The 17,365-nt window shown below is 40.1% G+C and overlaps 1 protein-coding gene and 1 long non-coding RNA gene across 2 annotated transcripts; both read left to right on the plus strand.

The window, feature by feature from the left end:
• The first annotated feature begins 147 nt into the window (after window positions 1-147).
• On the plus strand, window positions 148-1,055 carry LOC144700417 (uncharacterized). The gene is made up of 3 exons (XR_013580754.1): window positions 148-493; window positions 590-657; window positions 749-1,055. It is a non-coding gene; the product is annotated as an uncharacterized LOC144700417 (long non-coding RNA).
• A 4,187-nt stretch (window positions 1,056-5,242) lies between these two features.
• LOC144701153 (DNA-directed RNA polymerase subunit beta) lies at window positions 5,243-7,538 on the plus strand. Its single transcript, XM_078572883.1, has 4 exons — window positions 5,243-5,602; window positions 5,924-6,368; window positions 6,757-6,872; window positions 6,982-7,538. The coding sequence occupies exons 1-4, from the start codon at window positions 5,290-5,292 to the stop codon at window positions 7,398-7,400; spliced, it is 1,293 nt and encodes a 430-aa protein (XP_078429009.1). The 5' UTR covers window positions 5,243-5,289; the 3' UTR covers window positions 7,401-7,538.
• Window positions 7,539-17,365: the final 9,827 nt, after the last annotated feature.

The raw sequence follows: 17,365 nt of genomic DNA on the forward strand, positions 1-17,365 counted from the left end.
ACCTAAAAGATGAAAGAGGCAAACTAGGGCCATGGTTTAGCCAGTAACCGCCCCGGTACTGGATGTCCCCACCAGACGACCCAGGGCTAGGCGGCACTGTTAACCACTCACAGTTGAAGGGCAACTGAGTGTTGCTAATTATAGATCTTGCTCTTATCTATTGTCCTTTATTTTTGTCTTTATTCTTGTAAATGGGCCACATGTTATAAGTGGCCAATATAATTTGTCCTTTATATCATTAGATGTGAGCCACATTTGAAAGTGGCCCACATGATTGTGGATCACATTATTAAGTAGGGTGACAGACTTTATTTTATTGGCTGGTATTTAGGCCAGCCAATAAAAACAAACCCTAGCCAAATGGCAAGTATAATGTTCCAATAGAAGAATGTTATTTGGATCATGAAAACCCTAACCGTCAGCCCACTCTCTGCTGTCACAACGCAGAGGAGCATCACGGGGGAAGATCAAGACCTCAGTAGTTTTTAATGTGGTATCAAAGCAGGCCATTTAGGATAGAATTCTGATCCATGCACTCTTTGAAGTTAGTATGGGTTCATTTCTCCTTACTTATTTCTGATCTTTCTAGGTCCTCCAGAAGACATTCGTTCTCATTACCAAGGGCAAGGAAGAAGCTCACTACAACCATGTGATCTGGTATTTCCAGATATTGAACCTAAGTTTGATGTGTTTAATATTTAAGAATGGAGAAAGCTTTCGGATTTAGCTATTGAGGGGAGGTTTTCAGGAGATCACCTTGGTGAGGAGCATGTCATGAAAGGGCAGCCGATGCACAATACATGGCAAGCAGAGGAGATGCTTATTAAGTAATGGATTATCGGTACCACTGCACTAGAGACAAGGATACTTTTTTATAGATCAACATTGTAAAGGAACCATTGGAGGAGATTCATAAGAGCAGTGTCAAATATAATACTGACTGGAGGTTATATGACCTTAATGCAAAGGCGGCTCAAGCCAAGCAAGGAGAAGATTCTATGATGGTGGTCTTGGCCAGTGGAGAATCCTCATTAAGTAGAGAGAGGGTACAAGGTGAAGCAAGGACTTTTTCCCATTGTCATTAGACTCAAATCTGGACATGAAAATGTGAGTATTTATATTCTCAATCTGGAAAGGATTCTAGATTTAGATAGAGCTATTCGTATGGTAGCTGAAGAGGAAACTCCTATAAGGGTGGGTTTTGAAACTCAAAAACCAACCCAAACTATGTTCTCATTGAAAAAGATAGACAATAGGTCAATGTCAAAGAGCATTACACCAACTATACAGCGAGGCGCCCAATCGAAGATTACTCTTAGTTAATTTCAAGGTGTTGATCCAAATGATGAACTCTTCCACAATTATTATTAGAAAAAAGTGGCATACCATGGAGATGTGTTGGAAGCTAGCTTTCAAGAACCAGAAGTTGAAGAATGCATATGTAGCTACATCATAATATACTGGAGTACAAGTGCAGCCCAAGGATTAAGCATCGTCTTCCCATATGTTTTTAGGTGAATTTTATGTTTTTTATGGTTCAATCTTATCACTTGCAGATAGTGCATGTTGGATATTGGACACAGGAGCACCTATCATATTTCTTTCGACAAAAATGATTTTGTTAGGTTCACCCATATGGAAGGCACAAAGAAAGGTTATTACAATTGGTCGACAATACCTTCCAGTTGTAGGAATAGGTGAAGTTGAATTCAGAAGGCTTAGAGTTTTAAAATAAGTTTTTCATATTCTAGAGCTTAAGGTACTTTTACTTTCAATTAAAAAACTTGTTACTGATACTGGATTGGATCCAATGAGGAGAACAGTGACACTTTTACTTGTTAAGGTACTTTTACTTTCAATTAAAAAACTTGTTACTGACACTTTTTAATTGAAAAAGTGTTGAAGAGCAGTGTTGAAGAACAAGTTTCTCTCATATTCCTCAAACTATTCTCCAATTCTGTGAAATGATTACTTACACGGTAGAGAGTACTTAAATTCAAATATGAATCTCTATCTCCCAAACCAAGATATTGTCAATGAATCTTCATGTGTCTGTACATCGTAGCAGAATGGATTGGCAGAGAGTAAGATTGAGCAAATTCTAGCCTCAGATTGGTCACTCCTCTTCCAAGTACATAGGCCAAAGTGTTATTCAGGAGTAGTAGTCTGGACTGCAAACTACCTTATACACTGTGTTTAAGCTAAGAAAACTGGCCTTCTTAGCCTAAGAGATCTTCTAACTCAGTTTTCCTGATGTACAAGGCCGTGCACTATTCTTCCTCAAAAAAAAATGGATGTACAACATATGTACATGTTGATGATATACACACAAGCAAGCTTGATCCTAGAGCAAATAATTGTGTTTGTGGGGTATTCGAATACTTGAAAAGGGTATATCTGTAATCAAGCTTTACCTAAAAAAATTTACGCGTATGTTGATGTCATATAAAATTGTTCTGCCATGAGAAAGAAAAAGAGGTTGACCAATCCAAAGTTATGAATTCAAATCTTTAGTTTCTTATGATTTTTAAGGAGGTATAGTTGGATATGGAACTATCACAAGGATATCTCCAAACTATATCTGTAGGTGTAGGGGCACAATCTAATGATATGGGCTTGCATGGGCAGGGGGCTCCGAGAAAAGACCTTATAAATACATGTCTTTAAGAAGATCATCTAGACGATGAAGATGAGTTGCAAATCAAAAGAATGGAGCAGGGTGGAGATGATCTTGGATGTCCTATTGCTTTATTCAAATGATTGAGAAGCTATATGACTAGTGGTGGGTATCATTTCGAAAATTATATTTCCTATGCGAAGTTGAACTCTTCATATAAGGTATTATTGAATTCTTTGATGAGTATACAAGTTCTAAAGACTGTAGAAGAAGCTTTAAAAAGTATTAAATGGAGAATGGCAATGGATGAAGAAATGGAGGCTCCCATAAGAAATCAAACTCGGGAGCTTGTTGAACTGAAACCAGTGAAGAGACCAGCCTGGGGTGCTGATGGATGCATACTACAAAGTACAAAGCATATGGAACATTATATAAAATAAAAGGCTAGAATAGTAGCTAAAGTTTTATTGTGTGTGACTTTAATTAATTTGGAAATTTTGACGGAAACTTTATCAATTATAATATCAGGAATGTATTCCTAAATGAATAATTAGTAGAAGATGTGTATATTGTATCCCTCTTGGTTATAAACTGATCAATCTTGTAGGTGTTGCGTGCAAGTTAAGAAAGATACTCACTATATGGGTTCAAGTAGTCTCCTAGAATATGATTTGGGAAAGTAGCTAGAATGATGAAAATTCTGGTTATCTAGAAGAGTAATGTGGAGCATACTATGTTCTTTAGATATAGTAATGATGGTTGACGAACTTTGTTGATTGTCTATGTGAATGATATGTTTATTACTGGAGATGATGCTGACAGAATTCACACTTGGAGTTATATCTTCTCCAAGAAATCAGGAAAGCCGAGACAACATAAAACTTATCACAACATAAGTATATATTAACTTGTTTAAGGAAACTAATATGCTTTCCTCGAAACCTTCTGGGCCCCAGTTGAAAAGTATGTGAAGTTGGGTAGTGGAAAAGACAATGCACCGGTAAAAGACTTGTGTGAAAATTGATTTATTTGAATCATACTCGTCCAAATTTGCTTATGTAGTGTACTATAAGAGTCATTTTATGACCAATCCTCTTGAAGTTCATAGCATGCAACTCACTAAGTATTCGCTTATCTAAAGGGTTTTGTTGGTCAGGGTGTAAAAGTAAAGGAGTGGATATGTGACACTTGAGACATACTCAGAGGATGATTTTGATGGCTCAATAATCAACATTCATTTGACTATTGGTTATTGTGCATCTATCGGAGGAAGTTTGGTAACTTGGAGGAGTAAGCAGCATGAAATAGTGTCCCTATCTAGAGCAGAAACATAGTAAATAGAAATGGTGCGAGGAGAATGCTATGTGGATTTAAGAAATACTGGAGGAACTTGATCTCCATTCCAATAATACTATAATTCTTTATTGTGACAATAAGTCAGCTATAGCTAGAGCACAATATCCATTCCAACATGATTGAACCAAGAACATTTGTCTGAATAGTCACTTTGTGAAAAGCAAAATTGAGGCAGGCGTCATCAATCCAATATTTGTGGGATCTACAGCACAAGCTACATACATCTTCACCAAAGGTACCATGACCACAGTTCTAGAAGTTGGGCACTATCAACATCTACACCCAACTTTCAAGGGGTGGGGGTTGATTTAAAGGCCATATATTTTGTCCTTTAAATCATTAGATGTGGACCACATGATTGTGGAACACTTAAGTAAGTAGGGCCCACATACTCTGGTCTATTAGCTGGTATTTAAGCCAGTATGTTTCAATAGAAGAATGTTCTTTTGGCTCATGCAAACCCTAGCCGTCAACCCACTATCTGCTGCTACCATAAAGAGTAACATCAAAGGGAGAAGATCAAGACCTCAGCAGTTTTTAACAAGTCTAACACTCCAATTCAAGATGAAAAGACATTAGCTTTTGGCTCAGGAAAATAGGCATATCCTCATACAGAGCTGCACTGTTGAGCTGTGTGGGAGACTCAAGAATGGGTCGAGTAAATGTGTTTTTATCTAAAGACAATGCTTCATCATAACCTCATTCATCTTTTCTCCATTCCTGCTTGGAACCTTGCGCCTAAATTATGATTACTTCTTAGAAACGATTATCACTGTGCACCTTCTAGAAGAACATTGGATAACCTTCAATTATCCGCTCCTTAACTCACACATTGGCTTACCCGTTCTGAGTTGGCACATTAGTAGCAAAAGCTATTTTGTCAACTCACACATACATAATGCTTCTTCAGTAATTAGGTCTTGCATCTGAACTGAAAGAAGAACTATACGAATTCAGACAGAAGGTAATGGACTAACCTACGCGAGCCTAAATATTGATCGCGAGTTTAACTGATGGAATCCACCACTACCCGAAAGCCAATACCACAAGATAAAGGCACGACTTTAGGAGCCTGCGAATTTATGAGTAGTTTAACGAGGTTAACTACTTCATTACGTGCAATAAATAAATTTGTTTTCAACAAAAAAAATTACCTACAATAAATAAGTTCTGAGAGAAACCTCACAAACTGGGCCTAATTGGGATTGGGTCAGCCCAATACTCTTGCCCTGTTTCTCACTCTCTGCCAGTCTGACAGCAGGAGAGGATTTGTTAGTTAGCAGAGTGAGAGAGGGAGAGGTGGTGGAAGGAAGAAGATGCTGGAGAGCACGCTCTCTGCTCGGAGATCTTCGCCGAAAGCGGAGGAAGGAGACGGAGACGATGAATCGAAGACGAGGAAGCAGATTTCTCTTCCTTTCCGGCTCAGCAAGATCTGTGGCGGAAGTTTCAGAGCTCGATCTGTAGTGCAGTACGTTGTTCTCTCCGTTGTGATGTTCTCTTTAGGGTTCTTCCTGTCCCGGTCCCGCGGCTTCGTGTGCGTCGGTCAGCGAGAGGCGCTGGTCCGGTTGCCGGTGTTCGAGAGCTTGGATGGGCTTCCTTCGGATTTTGGATCTCTCGGTGTTCCCTGGTGTAAGTCTTCTCCGCCGATTAAACTTTTATGATGTTCTATGTTCAGAGAGATTGTGTTAGATCCGGCGGTATCTTCTGTTTTCCTGTAGTGTTAATCATCCGCTTCACTATAGTTTTATTCAATGAGAGATCACAATGGCATCGGTTTTATACTTCGATTTCCTGTGAAATTCGATTTCAAAAAAATCTGAAGTAAGCAGCACTGATCTTCGCGTTCTGAATCCGGGGCGTCTTCACTCCGTTATGTAGTTCTTAATTTGGGTCATTGTCAGTCGTCTTCTTGCCCTTATATTTCCTTCACGATTTTTCATGGGGCAAAAGGCAGATCGAAAGAAGGCAAGAAAGTGGAGTGGACGACAAAGGATCTGATCAAGGGGCTGGAAGAATTTGTGCCAATATACGAGACGCGGCCGATTAAGAATAACATGTTTGGCATGGGATTTGATCATAGTTTTGGGCTCTGGTTCATGGCCAGATGGATCAAACCTGAGATCATGATCGAAAGTGGGGCATTCAAAGGGCACTCCACCTGGGTGCTTAGGCAGGCCATGCCTGAGACCAGGATAATCTCTCTCTCTCCGCGTCACCCGGACAAGTACCTGAAGAAGGGGCCAGCCTATGTCGACGCCAACTGCACATACTTCGCTGGTAAAGATTTTGTTGATTTTGGCAGCATTAACTGGGCCAAGGTGTTGCAGAATCATGGTGTTTCCAACTTCAGTCGGGCCCTCGTCTTCTTCGACGATCATCAGAACGAATTAAAGAGGTAAGCTGTGTTATTAACATCGAGATCGAAGATTTTTATCTCATGGATTTCTATCATATTTGGTTCTTCTTTATCATCTATGGAGGGGGGTGTAATCGCAAGATAACAGAACTGAAGAAGCCGTTTCAATTAGAAGAAGAAATTGAACAACTCATTTGGGAATTATAAATTTCCTGGTATAATTCACTTCCTACTTTCTTCACCTGAAATTTAAAGTACCCCATTGAATTTCTTATTCATAAAAGATGTGAAAACTTGGGCTCAAAGGCTGAGGCAACCGACTTCATTCGATCCCGTATAAAATAAAATATGACATAAAACAACCCGCGGGAAAATTGTAACCAGCCTCCCCGTTTATAAACTTACGATGCGAAATTCCGGTTCACAGGTTGAAGCAGGCTTTAAAAGTAGGATTCAGACATCTCATCTTTGAGGACAACTACGACACAGGAACAGGTGACCACTACTCGCTGAGGCAAATCTGCGACCAATTCTACATCAGAGGTTTGATATTTCAAACCCGCAGGAGACCACAACTCTCAAAGTTCTTTAAAAAACTAGAAATTTATGGTGTGTTTTTTTTCGGCCAAAAGCTCAAATTTTCCTTCTTCAGGAGGCGGGCACAGCTGCTTCAAAGAGAGTGATGAGGCAAGAATAAGGGATTCGCGAAGAAAAATGTGGGATAAAGCAGTGGACAGGGACGAGCTCTGCGGGCGAGGAGAGGCATGGTGGGGAGTTAGGGGCGAGATGAGAGATGACTTCAACCACAGCAACAGAATCATCACTCTGGGTGAGCACTTCCAGAACAGCCGCTTTGTGGAATCCATCTTAGATGTTTACTGGGAACTGCCTCCCGTGGCCGGGCCCGCCCTCACGCACCAGACTCGGTACGACCCGGCCCGAAGCTCGGACCCGATAATTGATGAAGGCCGGTTCAGTCTGTTCCAGAAGCTTGGGCTTACCGGACTCGACCCCTCTGTCTTTAATGGCTACACCCAAATGGTCTATCTCCAAATCTCTCCATCCACCTGAAGGGAGAGATGAGTTTGCTGCGATGAACGTAGTTGCCATGGTATCCTGTGTGGTAAGTAAATGAAATTTTCGAGGTTGAGCATTTCAATAGCATTTAGTCATTCTTATCGTGCAAAGAAAAAAGGCAATTGTGCATTACTGAGCATTGCGCTGAAGCAGCACCCTGTCTGATAGTCTTCTCAGGCTTTCATGATACTCAACCTCATGAAGACATACAAAGCAACAGGAATCCTGCTTATTGCGGGAGACCCAAGAGCTTGTTTGACCGAATCATAAATGCATCTAAAGAATACTAGGATTTATGCATTTTTATTATACGGAATAAGAGATTGCTGGAGTAGATCGCATCTCATGTTTTGTAGATGGCATCAAGAGGCTGAATGAGTGAGGCAGGGTATGAGATCACTACTCTGGTTGCAGAGTTTTAAGTGTGTGATCGTCCAGGACAAAAAGATTTTGGATTTTTGTCCTTCTCCTGTGTCCCATTTTTTTAGGTCGTCCTAACCGTCCTGTCTCGATTATGTGCCCGATACTGTCCAATGTCTGGGAATAGAAATATTACCTTCCAAAATATTCGTCAAATAATGCAAAACCCTTGGGCTCTCTGCGCCTCTGGCTCTTTTGCTCTGGGAAAAATCCTCGACTGTTGCTCTTTCTTTGCTGTGATGTTGTGCTGCTTCAGCAGTTGGTGGTGTTGCTCTTTCTCTGGATCTAAGTTTTTTCCCATCGCTTGCAAAAGCAGCTTGTTTTCTAATTTCTGCATTCTATCTAAACACTTGTTTTCTATTATGTTTTTTATTCAGCATGATTGAGTAATAAGATTATTAGAGCTTTTCAATGAGGAATAATGGATGCTTAAATAACAACCGATTGATAAGGTTGGATTGGTGATCTATCAAAACTTTTGATTGATCAAGTATGTTAGCGAGATCATAATCGATAATTATGCCTGATTGTTTTGTTTGGCATATTCAGAATGCATAAAACACTAGGCTGCACCAACTCTGTATGTTTTTTGGTCAATAGAATAATTTCATGATGGCTACATTGTATGGACAAAAGACTCAACATCTTGATGGAAACAACAGCTTTTAAATTTTTTATGTTTAAACGGTATGCAATACTTTTTTGACATGCTAGTTTGGTATGGCAAATATATGATATTAACATGAGAATTTTGTCAAATAATATTTGCCAATAACCAATAATGGTATTGAGAGTGTCCTTTATCACATAATGTAATTTTGAATTATTTTGTTCATTCATGAATTGTAAATTTCTTAATGTTTTTAGTCATGGGGAAATTTCTTAATGTTTTTACATAAGCTCATTTCAGATCAAAGAATTGCATGTTTGTACGTGGGTACAAATATTTAACCAGAAAATGTATGTTGAGCCTTATATATCACTTAATAAATAGTCCCCTGATAGAAACTTTTGTCATATAATATTTTATTAAACATTTGCAAGTTATCTAATGTTTCATCTTTGCCCAAAGTTAAACGATTTGTTTTACAAAAATAATTTGTTTTCATGCCGGTAGTTTCCTTCTTCCGTTACTGATCTTGTATTAAATTCCTATTGAGAAAAAAGTAATGATCTTAAAGCAATGGGAGTTGACGCGCCCAAATTCAACATTCCATGGCAATGCTTCAGGTACAAATCAGAGGGGTGTATCCTTGATTTTTCATACCCCTATCTGGGATATGGTAACATAGGAGGTTATAATTTTTGTCTAAAATCAATTGAAGATCATTAAAATATAACCATAAAAAATCTGTCTCACAAGTTGAACCGTGTAGAAGATCCCTATTCAATCTTTCATTGAAGACCCGGTTCTCCTTATTATTCTAATTTCCATCACTATTGGAATTTTCGTGAGGAGAGATGTTCATTTTATTATCCACATAGATACAAATATTAATGGCGCACACGACCACGCACTATCACCAAATGTGACACCACTACCGCATGAGACGTACTGTGTCATGACACGTCGCCAACGTCAACTTTAGAACGGGGATTTGAGCGTCATTTAAAGTTGGATTTGAATTTTACAAGTTAGATTTAAATTTTATAGTTATCTTATGTTTCTCTTTCCTTCAAGGCCTATACATAGGCCAATTTTGTTATGGACTACTTGGTGAATTTTCTTTTGGAATTGAAGTTTTTCTTCTTCTAAGAGAAGTTGCCCTAGTCCCCTCTCCGCTATTGCTGCCGCCGCCTCTTGCCGCCGTTGTTGCCGTCGAGAGAGGAGTTTTCTGCCCATAGCCGTCGTCCCCACAGCGTGCACGGCCGCCAGCCCGTGCCTATTGCACACACAGCCACCCGCCCGCGCCCGCCGTATGCACGGCCGTCGCCGCGCACCCAGCCGCCCGACGGCCGCTTGCCCGTGCACCAAGCGCTGCCTCCTGCCCGCTCCACTGCCACTTGCAACTGTCAGCACCGTTGCCCGCCGCTTGGCCATTGCGTTGAACTGTCTACCCCAACGTCGCCAGCACAGCCACTAGTCGTCGCGCCTACAGTTGGATCCGTGACACTATCGAAGCGCACATCACTTGCCCCCGCCAACAACGCATCGAGATTTTCTACATCGCCTCTTCGCACTACTCTTGTGCCAAAGGTACAATCTTGCCTCTTTGGTGTCGGTGTTTCTCATCCAGCATTTCTCGTCTGTTTTTTCACCGCCTTCGGATTTAGTTCAATAGGTTTGAATCTTCTCATGATCAACCGTTCAAGATATTGGATTTGGAGCTTTGTTTTCATTGCGGTGGTTTTAAGATAGTCCTCCTGGCCTCAACCAAGGAAAGGGGCTGCACCATCAACATTTTCACCGAATTCAAATGTTCGAAATAAATTGTGTTGATTTGTGGGTCTGTTTTATTTATCTCTAGTTGAGTTAGCCTATCTTACCCGTGTCAGTCCGAGTCATCCTGCATCAAATATGAGTTCTATTTATGTTTTTGCTTTAACCATCTTTTAATTGCAATTTCACTATCCTATTAATTGATATAGATTAAGCTAGCAAACTATGCATGTGGCTTCTTGGGAAACTTTAGATATTTTAGCAATTAATGTTAGTTATTTCACTAGTTATTTTTGTTATTTTACTTATGGGGAAAGTTTAGATATTTCAAATCATTTTAATCATTCAGAAAACTGCGTGAACTGCACATTTACGTGTTAAACTCCTTCCAATGTCTAAGTTCTTAATTTTATTGATTTGAATATTTTGCATTTTTTTATTCCCATCTTCAACTACTAATGTACCATTTTCTTCAACATTATTTGTGCTATCAGCACTTATTTTGATTGCTTTAATTTTTGTCGTCATTCTTTCAATATAGTTGAGTAATGGAGTCAACAACTGGTACATCCCTGCATTCGATTCCTAGGGCAGTGGCAGAAGGATTGGACTAATGATATGAGGCAGAGGTTGTGGAAAATAACTTGTCATATAACATGTGATGAAATTAGTCAAATATATCGGAAAAGTTCTCTAAAATTAGGCTTGACTAGTAGTGATGCAAGCTTTACCAGTAACAAAATCACAAGCACAAGGTCTTCATCAAGTAGATTAAGTACATGAATAATAATTGAATTTAGAGACATTTGGAGAAAGCCCATCATATATTACACAATGAGATAAATGTCATATCAAGTAGTCAGGGAACACATTGAAGCAGTTAGACAGGCTATACTTATGAACCATCATCTCTAGTTAAACAAAGTAGGAATATGTTTGATTCATACACAAGTGGTGGGTGACCTCCCTGGTCCAACTGTGATGAAGGCCACAAGGAGGAGGGTGTAGAGAGGTGAAGGGAAAAGCGGTGTAAATGTTTTCTAAGATCCATGGGGTCTCATTAATTGCAGAAGTGTGAATGATAGAGAATGCCATCGTTTTATTAGGGATCATAATCCACAAGGAAGACACAGAGTAAGATCTACAAATTACTTCTTCCTCTTTGGTAAATAAAATGATTACTTATTGATCAAAACACACCCCGAGGTTTCACGTCAATTAAAATTTTTGACATGAAACCTCGGTGGAGTTCATTCACAGCCTTTCTCTAATTTAACTTAAATTTAAATTTTCAAAAAACCCTCAACTTTAATTATATCTTCCAGCATTCAAAATATGATTTTGTATGTGATCCTAGTAGCCAATGGATGTTTATTGTCCACAATAATTGATTACTTGTATCGACATATAGATTAACTAATTAGAGATTTATTTAGTCAAACTACTAAGTTAAGATTCCAGCCAATGGGGCGCGAAACTATGCCTCATGCTCTAAAAGCCACAAAACTATGTTGACTTTCTCACGAATGATAATATCATCGGGTACCATGTATGTATAGTCCATCTTCGGCTACCATTTCTTTGATGGGATCACCTACCCATATTACGATCCTAAGATGATTTAGGTACTTTCAACTATTAAACATTAATCACTCATCCCCGTTAGTGCTTTTGCCTAGTGAAATCATCAAATAAATCTTCTCTAACATTCAACTTCCTTGGCTAACGGCTCCATCATATTGTTATCCTTGAGTTGTCTCCTCTTATAATAGGGGTAGATGGTTCCATCTTAACCAATCTATCATCTTTGTAAACTTATTGTCTCACACAAGCTAAGATGATTTAGAATTTTATGAATAAAAACTCATATTTCATAGTCAAAGCATCACTGTCCATCTATAATACATGTTTTGTTGGGTTCTAGAAGTCTAGATCTAGTTGGTGGATATTCCTAAACTATTGAGAATAATAGTTGTTCCATTTATTTGAGAAATGATTTCATTGCTTTGGCATTGATAGAATGAGAATAATTCTAATGGATGATTCTTACCATTATCTCAGAGTGATATTTTTCCTAACAAGAGCAAGAACTATGCAAAAAAAGCTCATCTTTATGGGCATAAATAGCATTGGCAAAATGTAAAGAACTTAAAATGCATGGGATGCATAGTTCGCGTATTTGATTTTGAATCATATGCTAGATGCTAATCGTACCTTTTGGGTAAAGTACCCATGCCTCCAAAATTATGAAGTGGAGAACATGTCAATGATTTGTTGATACATGTGGATGTATGTTTCTACATACCTAAAAGAGTATGAAAACGTTTTGATGCGATCGAAGAGAATAATACTTATGGAGTTCACATAGTTGATGCACGAAAATGTTACCTATCTCAACTTAGTCATCCACTCACTTATGAGATGAATTGTTCATCAAAGAGGTGGATTCACACTTTGTTGGACATAGTGGAATCCCTGAAGAGCAACCTTAGACTCCTAGTGAACCCATGTGTACATGCACTCATTGCAATTGCATGAAAGCTGAACTTGTTAACCATTTAATATATGAATTCTATTCCATAAGATTTGTGGAAAGAGAATGAAGCTCAACTTTATGAATGAGAAGTATAGCCCATAAGGTGAGGCTTGACTCAGATAAGATGGAGTTGAGGACTATAGGATATGGATTTTATGGATATCCAATTGGAAAATTTAGATACTACTTTATACCATACTAAGGAACAAAAGTGTTTTGTTGTCTAAGGGTTATTTTGTTGGAAGACACATATCTTCTATGAGAAGATAGTGGGAGCAAAATTAGTCTTAGAAGGAATACCAGATCTATAAATATCATAACCTCATTGGATGAGGACTTAGTCCTAAAATTTTTCAGAAGTATACCGAAGAAGTTCATATGTTTGGTAGAAGGCATCAGATAACTCGATCATAATGTTGGACATCGTGATTTTAAGTTAATGTAAAAACACTCTATCTAAGAGATGGTGATCTCTAACATATGAAGAGGTTATTCTAACTTTTGGAATGAGCGAGAACATATGGATTCTGGAATTTGGTCCACACATCTCAACCAAGTTTTGAACTTGGTCGAAACTCTGAAGGGTATGGTACCCATTATGAGTAAGTAATTTTTCTACAAAGATTAGGTGCTGATGGAAAACTTGAAATTGTTCAAAGGAAAAGTTCATGGAGTAAGGGTTCACACTAGCTGCCATGATACAATCCACCAAAATTGTTCTCTCCAAGAAGCACACTATCATTATGGAATGAAGAAATGGATGAAGGTTTATATGATACAACCTAAAATAATACATCCAAGTGTGCAAGCTGCCAGAATCAAATTATGGATTGAAGTAGGCATTCTGAAGTTATAATATGAGTCTTGATAGAGTGATCAAATCTCATGTCTTCATTGAGAATGAAGAACTAGCCATGTGAGTATACATGATGACCAATGGGAGCACAAATACAATCATAATTATGATATTCCGTGTGTAGAGTACATTCTACTCATTGAGAATGATGTAGGAATGTTATACTCGATAAAAGAATGACTATCAAATATCTTCTCCATGAAGGAATTTTGGAGAAATAACCTGAGTATTGAGAATATTGATCTATAGAGATAGGTCAATAAGTTTATCACTACTCTCCAAATCTATAAACATAGATATCATCACCAAAAGGAGTTTTGGGAAGGAAAACTTTGAGAGAGGTTCATTGTGCCATGATAATAAGATTAATCATGCACATCATTCTAGGTGAGAGGCCTAAAGTTGCCTAAGCTCTAATTGTTATGAGTACTAAAATAATATGAGATATGTTCTTGATGTATTGAGAAGACAAAAGAAAATACATTAGTTCATGGAGAAGATGGATTGAAACTCACGGGCAACATCAAATTGAGTTTTTAATAATATTCAAATGATAGAAAGTCTACATTTGATGTTATACTTATACTATAGGGAAGTATAACCTATTGGAAGGTTTCAAAGTAGGTCAAATTAAAACTTGACGGTGAAAATGGAGTACATCACTGTAGTTGAAGTCTCCAAAGAAGAAAAAGTGATTGAAATGTTCATCACTAACCCTAGATTTATGATGGAGGACCATCTCGAGGACGACGCCACGATGACGAAGAACCATCTCGAGGATGACGCGACGGGACGTCGTCAGCCACGCCGAGCAGCTCGCGCCGACGCTCACCACCCGGGGTTTAAGTACCCCACGTAAGAACTTTTATCTTTTTACTTATGCTCATTTTCATGTGTGTTTGTATTTTCGGATTCGTGGACTGGGCCAATGTTGTTGGGCCCCGTCCTCGTCGTTTTTACTTTTTATGTTTGTATTTTGAATTTGTAAGGAGAGGCCGAACCACGTCTCACGACGGTTCGTCCTCTCCCACGTTCACTTGGCACCCATCCTCACTATATAAGGGGATGGCATGCCCAAGGAACACCTTGGAGTCATTGTTGAAAAGTTTATTCCCAATTCGTCTCCCCCCTATCGTAGAGAGTAGTGTAGGGGGTTTGGCTAGCCCCACCCCACGTCGAGATCACTCCGAGGGAGACGTGTTAAAGCGCGCCATCGAGATCACTCCGGTGCGAGGAAAGAGTTTCAAGAAGCCGCCGCCATCAAGAATCGAAAGAGGACTTTGTTGAGATTACTCCGGGGGTCTTTGGAGATTCAAAAAGCATCGCCGACACGCCATCAACCGGGGAAATCTGCTCCGCTGAAGGAGCACACCCCAGATCCGTCAAGAACTCCTCTTTCTTGGAGGGTTCTTGGTTGTTACAGTTCAAGAAAGCCATTTCTTGGTACCTTTTCCCACCCTTCCACAATTCCTGATCCATACCCCACCCTTCTCTTCGTTCTTGATCCACCCCACTACCGTTCTTGAACATCCTCCCACATTTCTTGACTTTCCCCTCTTTCCCCTCCCCCACATTTTCTTGATTCCTTCCCCTCGCCCCGTTTCTTGATTCTACCACGTCCCACCCAGTTTCTTGAACTTCTTGATCCATCCCTCCACGTTCTTGAACCCTCCCCATCTCGTTCTTGATCCTTCCCATCACGTTCTTGAACCTTCCCATCTCGTTCTTGATCCGTCCCTTCACGTTCTTGAACCCCCCCATCTCGTTCTTGATCCTTCCCATCTCGTTCTTGACCCTTCCCATCTCGTTCTTGACCCTTCCCATCTCGTTCTTGATCCGTCCCTCCACATTCCTGAACCCTCCCCATCTCGTTCTTGATCCTTCCCATCTCGTTCTTGATCCGTCCCATCTCATTCTTGGTCCTTTCCCCATCTCGTTCTTGACCCTTCCCCATTACCATTCTTGAACCCTCAATTCTCCCACACTTCTTTCCTCTCGATTCTTGGCCCCTCGCCCTCGCCTCCCGCTCGACCACCCTTCCACCGTTCATCGCTCGGCGCCCGCGAGAGAGGGTACCCCTCCCGCGTGCCTCTCCGCCCGCCTCTGCAGGCGTCCGTGTGCCCTCGCCTGCGACCACCGCGCGGTGCGTCCGCTCGATAGTGCAAGCGTCGTGCTCCTCGCGCTGGCCCGTGCGTGCGCGCACCAAAACACCTCCACGTGTGCTTGTCTGCTGCCACATCCTTTGCCGTGGTCCCAAGGTCGGTTGACTTGATCACCTCCTGCGCTCATCGGTCTGACGTCCGAGCAATCACGCCAGAGTCATCTACCAACACGTTACCATCTACACCACATCACCTGCCAGAACGAGATTTGACGCCGTGGATTTGCGGGACTTAAGGTTAGTCTCGTCTCCCCTCTGTTTACCAGCATTATTATCTTTTCCAGTCTCGTCTTCCGCTATCGCGTCCTCTACCATTATTTTCATTAAAATTCACGGATAGGATAGCCACCGTCGTCGAGTGTAGGAATTCTTTGAGGTTGACGGATATTCTTTGGCCTAAACGCCGAACACTCCAGGGCCGTCATACGCCCCTCATTGTCTAGACGTCTAGTTGATTTCGCGGGTCATTTGGGAGTTTGATCTAGGGATCATTCTTCTCTCGTTGACCGGCACGGCCGACACCGTTATCCGTCGATTCCCTCTACTGCTCATCCGCTATTTTCCCGTGCATTGAATTACATCTCACGTCATTCGCATCATAATTCTTGTGACGTAATACGAGCCGATCGATCCCGGCCGACATCGTATTACATCAATTTATATTTGATCATAAACCCTTTTCCATTATTGTGTGATACCAATGGTACTATTGCACAAGTGAAATAGTCTAGGTTTCATCTGAAGTTAGAGAACTTCTTAAGACGCTTCACTTGATTAGGAAGATCAACTTTTGTAGGATATTACATAATGGAAGTGTTCCATTGAACGACATTATAGCACATCCATAGGCGAAGCCATTAGCTCAATGTATTTTAACTATCACTCGTAAATAAAGGATTTGTTCTCTAAGAATGATTGGCTTTTGTCCAAGCGGGAGATTGATGAAAATGTGTGTGGTTGGCAAGCCAATCACACATTCCACATCTCATTCCATATTTACTAATATAACATATTAATGAATATTCATTAATATCTCGTTCCATATTCATTATAATGCACATGTGATGCTTATAATGAAGTCCATGAATACATGATCGGACTTAGTGAATTATGATGAGATCCTAATACGGAGATCAGTAATCTTTAAGCGTGCGTTCTAAACATTCCTATTCAAAGGATACGCGAGAAGGACATTGAAGTACCCGGATAGAATAGCACTATCTAGTATGACTCATATGATGAGTATGGCCGATCTCGTAGCCATTAGTGTGGAGACACTAAGGATAGATAGTGGGCGCTCTTTAGTAGAAAGAGTTCACTGAATTTAGCCGTACGAATCCCTGAATGGTATTACACCGAACTGTCAATCAGGTTGATTCACGTTACAGTTATGTAAGTGGTCCTTTGACCTAAGACATCAAAGGCATCTTGTGGACAGATGGTTGTAATTTGACTATGGCCAACGAGTCTCTAATGATGGGATTTTAAACGGTATTAGTTTGGGTACATCAAGAAGTTCATGAAGATGATTGAGTGGTCAAGATGGGATCATCCACCCTCGATATAAGAGGTGACAGCTTAAGGAAGACGATGCGATGAAGTCCTT

This window comes from Wolffia australiana, chromosome 3 (assembly GCF_029677425.1).
Source record: "Wolffia australiana isolate 7733 chromosome 3, ASM2967742v1".
Lineage (NCBI taxonomy): Eukaryota > Viridiplantae > Streptophyta > Magnoliopsida > Alismatales > Araceae > Wolffia > Wolffia australiana.

Coding starts and splice junctions, on each gene's coding strand:
- LOC144701153 (XM_078572883.1), top strand. CDS start 5,290: ATGCTGGAGAGCACGCTCTCTGCTCGGAGATCTTCGCCGAAAGCGGAG. Junction 5,603..5,923: donor ATCTCTCGGTGTTCCCTGGT/GTAAGTCTTCTC, acceptor ATGGGGCAAAAG/GCAGATCGAAAGAAGGCAAG. Junction 6,873..6,981: donor CGACCAATTCTACATCAGAG/GTTTGATATTTC, acceptor TTCCTTCTTCAG/GAGGCGGGCACAGCTGCTTC.